The sequence below is a fragment of the Gossypium hirsutum genome, chromosome D11 (genome assembly GCF_007990345.1).
Source record: "Gossypium hirsutum isolate 1008001.06 chromosome D11, Gossypium_hirsutum_v2.1, whole genome shotgun sequence".
In the NCBI taxonomy this organism is placed as follows: domain Eukaryota; kingdom Viridiplantae; phylum Streptophyta; class Magnoliopsida; order Malvales; family Malvaceae; genus Gossypium; species Gossypium hirsutum.
In genome coordinates this window covers 12,926,855-12,935,931 of record NC_053447.1, presented here as the reverse complement: position 1 = coordinate 12,935,931, position 9,077 = coordinate 12,926,855, and the positions used below count along the sequence as shown (strand labels likewise).

Genomic DNA, 9,077 nt, shown 5'->3' with positions numbered 1-9,077 from the left:
CCCCATGCATGCATTGAACCAACATAAGGGACCACCACTTCACTTCCTCCCAAGACTTAAGCCCTAACTCACACACCGTCAAATGCTTTACAAAGTCCCTCTCCAATTTACCCATAGCTTCGTTTTCGCGTAAAACATTCCCCCCCTTCCCTGTGCTACTAACTTGATTTTCCCACTTGTGTTGTTAAATCCAGCTAAACAATAAACGTCAAAAACTACTTCTTGCATTGGGTGGGACAGACAGCAATCTTTTTCATCTTCATCATATCCATATATAATGGCACAAATATATATATCAGCAGAGCTGACCTTAAGAAATGGACATGAATAAAGTAAGTAAATGGCCATATGGTGTTGTCCCCTTCCCACTACCAAATTAAACCCTATTGGATACCCTTCCTTTTTAGTGAGTTCCTCCCAATTTTAATTTCTCAACCCTACCCTCAATCAACAGTAGGAAAGTAAATAATAAAAAAATAAACAGATTTTTTTTTCAATAACTACAAGCAGATACATTATTTATAATAACTGTTCTAATATTCATTTATTTTCTAACAAGCAAGTCATGATTAATAGTAACAACTAAACATAACAAAGTGTTTTCCGGATCCACCACATACACTAACATCCATTATTGTTTTTGTCCGTAACAAATACTTCTTTTAAGTTTAACACCAAATCACTCTCATATAACAATAATAATATAATAGTAACAAAGTCAACCTGCTCAATATCCATCTGCTGCTGGCTTTGCTTTCATCATGCCAGCTATCACCTTCAGCTTCTATTCTTGCATTTCTCCATAGCTCTTGGTGCTGAAATCAATATACATGTCCATTTGGTTATAACTCTTTAATTAACTGAGGAAGGTTCTTTATTATATAACAAATACACAAAACTAGGAGAAGGGTGTTTATTTAAACTACAATAGTTTTCTTCTATCTCTATGAAGTGCTCAAGAAAATACTAACCTAGCCCAATTGCTTCGGTTCCTTTCATGATGCGCAACCTCTTACATGATTCAATAAACATCCTGATTCAAAGGGAAAAAAGTAATGTTAAATAGATTTTAAAAGGCAATGATGAAAGATTGTCTGTAACATCTATTTATTGTGAATTACATACGGTCATTAAAAGAGTTTTTTTGATTGGGGAAAAATGATTGAAAATTAAGTAAAAGCAAAGCAGTAAGAGTGGTTGAAGAGATGATTAGGTAGAGAGAAGCATACTCCCAAGGGACATCACCAACAAGCATCCAATCACCATCTTTGTCTTCATAGGTTGGAACATAATCAGAGCCATTAAGCAGATCCATTAGCTTACTCTCATTCATGAAATCCTTCAATAACCCTTGGCTTCCACAATTTCCTTCATATTTATGTAAACCAACAACAATTAATTAATACAAAGCATATATACATGAAAAATAAAACAAGGTTAAAATGATATATGTACCAATAGTGAAAGAACTGAACATTTTAGCTAGAGCATCGGAGAGTTGTTGGTAAGTTTTGTACATCCTCAGGTCCACTTTCCGGAGATAGGGTGCGCCGTCCATGCTAACCTTCACAAAGGCGGCCTTCTCACCACTGTCCTCGCTGGCGCTGCTCTTTTGGGTGGCTAACATGTTCTTTCGGAATGACCGGACCGGTGGCCATCCCACAACTTGAGCCCTATATATAATAATATATATTAAATATGGATGATTTTTCATTAATTAAACTGTTTATATTCACTATTCAGTTTCAAAATTGGGGCTAGGAAAATAGTGAGGGCAAATTTTATTTCTGTGATGAGTAATTAATGAAAAATTAAGATAAACCTTAATATATTGCTCACCTTCTCTACGTGTATATTTTGAATGAAATTAAACTTTGGTTTTGAGTTTATATATATATCATCAATAATATTAGATGGAGGTGTATATCATTTGTATATAAATTATAAGATTGGAGGTTTAATATGGATCTGCATGCTTTCAGCATTCAACTCTAAATAGTTTGCAAGAAATAGAAGCTAGCTAGAAATGAAGAGTTGTTTTGCTCAGCAAAAGTTGAATGTACTGCTAGTGGAATTCCATATTTCTATTCAATACATACTATTCCATGAGAACTCAATAGATAATAATAAATTTAATGCGGTCCTCCTTGTTTTATCCTTTTATGTACTCCACCACACCTCATCATTTCAAAATGAAAAAATAAAATGTCTAACTTCACAATGAAACTATACACATAACTAATTAAAAAAGTTACAGTGGGGGAAAACACTCTTTTGTTTCTCTCTATGTAAGCATGCAATAACCCTAATCATCCTAAAACTATATTTCCCAGGAAATACAAACTACAAAGCAAAAGCCAAACAACACTATTTCATTTGCAGAAAAAGGAAGAACATACTTGGCAGGTGGAGGCTTAGCAGGATCAAGGTGAGAAGGGACAATATTTTTGTCCTTGTCATCAGTTGGAGAGGTGGAAATAAGGTTAAGCTTCAAATCAACAGTGTGGGAGAAGTCTCTCTTCCTTACAACCTCACCATCACCAGGCAACCCTAGCCTCAGCTCTGTCTCTTCATACCCCATTTTCTCCTTCTCCTTACCTCCCACTTCATCTCCTCCTCCTTTCATCCCCATCTTCACCCCTACTTCCATACCTTCTTTCTCTATTTCTTTTTGTAGTTTCTGTGTACCTAGGCTTTGGCTTTTGTGGGTTTTGAGTTGGCTTTGTGGCTTTGAATTAAAGGAAAAAAAAAGGGTTGGGGGGGGGGGGTTATATTGTCGAGAGTACTACAAGGAGTAAAGTAAAAGAGTAAAAGGCTAAGAGCGACGATGGCGGAAGAGGAGAGTGTCGGGCCTTTCCAGTGTGGATTAATATACGGAGCGGTGGATTGTCGGTTTCTACTTTTTCCTAAACCCAACTCCCATATCACACGTGTCAATGCCTCTCACCTGGATTCTCCTCACTTGCTGTTCCGTTAGCTCATAGCATACAAAATTTCACCAAGTAAAATCAAATGGTTGTTTCATACCCTTAGTCTCTTAAGCTAACTAATTAGTTCCCTAATTTGTAATATTTAGGGTTAGTTATGAGAAAAAAAGGAATCATATTGAAATGGAGTCTTACATATAGAAATAGCAACACGAAAATGAGATCTGCTGTAGCAATTAGAACTTAAAAAAAGGTATTGAATAGAAACATGGGCATGAAAGGTTTTGTTAGGCAGACTCGTGCGTGCTTTAATTTAGACTGCCTTGGAAAAGGCAAAAACAAACACCCGCAATTAATAATTTGACAGCCTACTATCAACTGGATTCTTACTATATATGGCAAAGGCATGCACGTCATTTCATTTCCATCCCTATTCTTAATGTATCTGAATTTTTATTAAGAAATTTAATCGGTAGTAGCATCCTTTTTCAAACAATAACTAGTGTTTGAATTCAATGTAAAAACACAAACATCAAATGCATTCAAAATACGCATACATTATTGCTAAGAAAACGGATAATAAAAAGGGGAATTTCCAAATAAAAATACGTAATTATTGGATTCATTCTAATTTAGATATGAGTAAACTTTCAAATAAACATTATTCTCAGTGATTGGTTGGAAAAGTGGGACCCGAGTGTAAGAAAAAGCATGTGATTAGATTCAGTGGAGGGGGAAATGTAAAAGGGACCCAGAAAGTGGCCATGTGAAGTTGTTTGCTTATGCTTGTGTTATGTGTCGCCTATTTCTCTAACCCGATCCCATGTGCGCCGGTGCAGGGTATCCCCACTTCCCTGTTTTCCTCTATAACTTGTTCTAATTATTTTTCCCACGTTGAGTTGAGTACGTAAATATTAATTCGAACTCTTAATGAAATCCCTAAACATTTTAACCTAACATGAGAGTCCAAATCAAAAAGAATGTGTGAAATTTTGGCATTTCTCATTCTTTTTTAAACTGTAATATAACCCCAATTCATTATGATTCAATCTTTTATTCCATATTGGGCGGTGGTTATATTATAAAAACGAAAAATTTTATAGGTCAAATGAAATGAATATAGAGGGTGGAGTTAGAAACAAACCCAAACAGCTGAAAATGGTAACAAAATCAATACATGCAAGATTCTTGTTGCATGTTATCATATTCCTTTCATTCCCTTATTTTCTTCACATTCAAATCTATTTACTTTAACTGTTTTATTTCTTACACTAATAAGAGGCATGAATATATATATATTTTGTACGTACGAACGTAAGCATATAAAATTGACTGTACGCTGTCGAGTCCTTGGAGCAAGGCCTAAACTCATGTTTAAGACTGAGTAAGTTATAAAATTTATTGAACATTGGAGTCATACTAATATTATTCATGAATGGTCGTTTTCGTTCTTGTTTATAAGTCCAAGTTATGGGGAGCAGCACAATTAAGGCCTCTACAAAGATTGAATGCTGAAATTTGTGGCAATGCTTCTGTCCAACCACTCCAATCCCTATTGGTGAAAAGATCTGCAACATTTTATCTACCTTTCTGTCTTTAAACCTTACCACAATCCTACAATTATTTAATCTTTAATGGGTTCTATATCCATCTATACTAATTTTTTTTTTGTTAAATTGATGTAACGAATTAATTGAATATCACTTCTGTTGAAACAAATATTGTTATATGAATATTTATGTATTTTAATAATTTATATAAAATCTTAAAAATAACCTACTTACAAATAAATTATTAAGGTTTAAACTATACCTCAACCATTATTCCAAGACTATTCTTTCAATTTTAAACATAAAATGGTAAATATATTTGTTTTCAAAAAAAAAAATCTCACTCACATAATGGGTGTGATATGATCTACTTTTACTATAAAACTCTTGACCAAACGAATGCTACGAGTGAACTAAACACCAACTCCAATAATAATTATATAAAATTTTTAGTCCATATTTTAAGTTAGACTCAAGCTTTAAAAATTGGTTTAGATGCCTTGCATGGCATAACCTGACCTAGCCCACGAACCTGTAACACCCCAAACCCAACTTAAACATTAGGGCCGAATCTGGTGATGTCACATTGTAACACCCCTTACCCGTATTCTACGCTGGAATAGGGTACGAGGCATTACCAGAATAAATACACTTATAAACATATTAAACCGAGTTATAAAATTTCATCCAAATTAAAAACTTTCAAATTATTATCTTTGAGTCGCTAATTAGGGTTTACGAGGCCCAATACATACCCATTCATATGCTCAATATATTCGTTTATTTCCCTTGAAAATAGACTCATTAAGGATTCTAAGCATATAAATTATAACTCATAATTAATTTTGTACAATTTTTAATTATTTTCCAAAGTCAGAACAGGGGATTCCGAAATCAATCCAACCCTGCCTCACTAAAATTCAAATATCTCAAAATATATAACTCTTTTGCTTGCTCTGTTTCTTTTATGTAAAAATAGACTCATTAAGCATTTCATATCTTATTCACTCTTTAATTCAATTTTCACCATTTTTGGTGATTTTTCAAAGTCACACTATTGTTACTGTCCAAAACTGTTTTGTTGCTAATTTTACTTTTTCATAATTTCACTTTTTCACTTTCAATCATTATTCAATTCAATTCCACACATATATTCATCATTCAATCACACTTAATCGTTACATGATCTCATGTATTTTACTTAGTCAATTTCCTGATGAACACTTCGGAATAATAACAGATACACGGTGGATTCAGCACACAGCAACCACCCTTTGTAATCAATGATATCCGGTGGGATCAACACATAGCAACCACCTTATAATTAATGATACCGATTCACATAGTAGCCTGCATATAGTACTACACATGTGACCATCACTATCCGATACACGTAGTAGCCTTCACATAGTACTACACACGTGACCATCACTTTCACTTTCACATAGTGGCCTACACACAGTCCATGTCACACATGTGATCATTTATGTCACTTCATTCGTATCCCTTTTTATTCTGAATGTTCAATCGGGAAATTTCTCACTTTTACTCATTTTTTTTCTTTTTCACTAATCAAAGTCAATTCCTTGTCTTTCTTGACTTATAACAACACACTTAACTTATTTAACACTCACATTATTCAATCCAGTCCAAAAATCACATTTTGGAAAAATTACAGTTTTGCCCCTAAAGTTTCACAAAATTATGATTTTTCCCCTAGGCTCAGAAATTAAACTTTATTCCTTTTTCTTATGTTTTATGACATGCTGAACATTTTTCCCTTCTATGGAAATATCAAATTCTCACTCTAACACTTACTTATGAACATTAGGTATTTTTACCGATTATGTCAATTTACTCGTTTTCACTTAAAATCGGCTAGCAAAAGTTATTTAACATAATTTCAAGCTTCATATTCTACCATAAAATATCAAAATAAACACATTTCACCTATGTGTATTTTTCCAAATATGAACCCTAGGTTAAATTATTGCTAGAATAAGCTAAATCAAGTTACCGGGACTCTAAAAACGTAAAGAACGTTAAAAATGAGGCTTGGAATCACTTACTATGGAGCTTGGAAGCTTGAAAACCCTAAATATGGCTTCCCCCTTGCTGATTTCGTTCACCATGGAGAAGATGGACAAATTTTTGGCTATTTTGGCCTTTTAAATTCTTTTAATTACTAAATGACCAAAATGCCCCCAACTTAAAAATTTCCTATTTCACTTATCTCTTATCCATTTTGTCCAACAAGTTAACCAATGGTCTAATTACCATTTAAGGACCTCCAATTTAAAATTTCATAACAACTGGACACTTCTAACATGTAGAACTCAACTTTTGTACTTTCTACAATTTAGTCCTTTTGACTAAATTGAGTGCCCAAACGTTAAAATTTTCGAACGAAATTTTCATGAAATTTTGTGAAATCGTAGACCATAAAAATATAATAAAAATAATATTTTTTTCGTCGAATTTGTGGTCCCTAAACTACTATTCCGACTAGCCCAAAATTTGGGCTGTTATAGAACCAGTCTAATTATAATGATGTGTTTGTCTTTTCACATCATATCATATCATATCATATCATATCATATCATATCATATCATATATATATAAACTAAGGAACATGAGTATTTTAAGGAACTTTAAATTCTAGGTTAATTCTTTGTGTTCCAAAATACTTTTTTTTAATTATCATCTTATAATTTTTTTATCTTTAATTAATAATTAATAATTTATCCTAATTTTTATCCTTAATAAGTAATTTAATATTATTTTAATCATATATACCTTAATCAATAAATTTTATCCTCAATTTTTATACTTCTTTAATATACCTTAATAAATATATCTATTTTTTTATCTTTAATTAATGATTTTATATATTCTAATGATATATATGTGTACAGTTTAATACATCATATATATATATAATATAACAAGGTGCATAGACTATATATGCGATAAGTGATGCATTTGTGTTTTTTTTATTTGATTTTTATTGTTTTTAAAGATAATTTTAATAGTTAGATCTAATCTTAATTTTTAAAAATTATATTTTTAATTTAAAATTAAAAAAATATCTTTCTTTTGCTTATTTAAAATATAAACATAAAATGCATAATTATGTTATATCAATAATTATGTTAGTAATTTGTGAGAATTGGATCAAATCAACATTTTATGTGTAAAATTGTACAAAAAATTACACATTAAACCAAAGTTTATGTAACACCCCTATCCCATCTTCGTCACCGAATTAGGGTTACAGAGTATTACTATACAATCGGGAAAAATTTATCAATATAACATTAATATAAATAAATGACATTTAAAACATATCAATCATAAGCATTTTGTCTAAATCAAGCCTTCGAGGCCCTAAAAATAGCTTTGAAGCAATTCGGGACTAATTTGAAACAAAGCAGAATGTCTAAGAAAAAGTTGTAAAAATTGGAAAACAGGGGTCACACGACCATGTGAAAACACCCTAGGCCGTGTAACATTCAAACTAGGGACACACGATCGTGTCCCAGCCTGTGTCCTCACCCATGTAACTCACTAAGTTGCCCTACACGCCCGTATGCCAAGCCGTGTGTTAGGTCGTGTGCTAGGCCATGTAACACACTGACTTGAAACACTAAGAAACTCATAAATGATACACAGCTGTGTCGCCAGGCCTTGTGCACCAAATTTGACCTAAAAATCATGCCACTTCAAGATCAAACCATTCTTGCTCCACTGCTCTAGTTATGCACACATTCAATAGATCTAGGCACTACTCCAACATACCTAAATATACCAAAATAATCAATCTATATCATCCAACCAATATGTCATTCAAAGACACCACATTTATATACTAAACGTTTAGTCTCAAAAATACTCAAAAGACCGCTTTTACATGACATTAAGCAAATAAATATTTCACTATGATTAAAAACACTTCTTTCAACAACTAAACATCAAGGTGTTCATCTATGTAATATATAAGTATACTTGTTTCATCCATACAAAACATACCCTAAGCAAAACACACATCTCATTAATAAACTACACCTATCAACATTTTAAAACCACATATTTATCTATATATATATGCCACTACCCTAGGAGATACAAAAACTACAAACTTTGATGGATAGTGTGAGTCGGTTGATTGATCCTTCCAAAGACATAGTTCACATACTATTTGATTCAGGGTTGCCAAAGTATAAACAGGGGCACGCATGTGTATTTAGGGGTACCGAAGTACAAATAAGGGCATGTATATGCATTCAGGGGTACTGAAGTACAAACATGGACACACATATGCATCCAAGCAATAATTATCTATAAACATATTAACTAAAGAACAATAATATAAGATTACAAGTCAAAATTTATTTAGGTATTGAATTACTATTGACTTACCTACTATTTAATTCCGATCAACACGCAAGGACTAATCCGCTATTTACCCTTTTCTTCGGTTATTGTCTTTTTTTATCCAAATTTTGATATGCAAGAACTTTTGATGGTCGAACCTTAAGCTTTATCTATGGTATTTCTACTCTTCAACTTCCGGTGGTTCTTCATTTAGGAAGATGATAG

General features: G+C 32.6%; 1 protein-coding gene across 1 annotated transcript; it reads right to left on the bottom strand.

Annotated features, from left to right (window-relative positions):
• Positions 1 to 518: 518 nt before the first annotated feature.
• LOC107922883 (auxin-induced protein AUX28) lies at positions 519 to 3,247 on the bottom strand. Its single transcript, XM_016853088.2, has 5 exons — positions 2,400 to 3,247; positions 1,456 to 1,673; positions 1,230 to 1,368; positions 972 to 1,033; positions 519 to 815 (listed from the first exon to the last, which is right to left on the bottom strand). The coding sequence occupies exons 1-5, from the start codon at positions 2,648 to 2,650 to the stop codon at positions 778 to 780; spliced, it is 708 nt and encodes a 235-aa protein (XP_016708577.1). The 5' UTR covers positions 2,651 to 3,247; the 3' UTR covers positions 519 to 777.
• Between the last annotated feature and the right edge of the window lie 5,830 nt (positions 3,248 to 9,077).

Coding starts and splice junctions, on each gene's coding strand:
- LOC107922883 (XM_016853088.2), bottom strand. CDS start 2,650: ATGGAAGTAGGGGTGAAGATGGGGATGAAAGGAGGAGGAGATGAAGTG. Junction 1,674..2,399: donor GCTAAGCCTCCACCTGCCAA/GTATGTTCTTCC, acceptor TATTATATATAG/GGCTCAAGTTGTGGGATGGC. Junction 1,034..1,229: donor GTTGGTGATGTCCCTTGGGA/GTATGCTTCTCT, acceptor CCTTTGAATCAG/GATGTTTATTGAATCATGTA.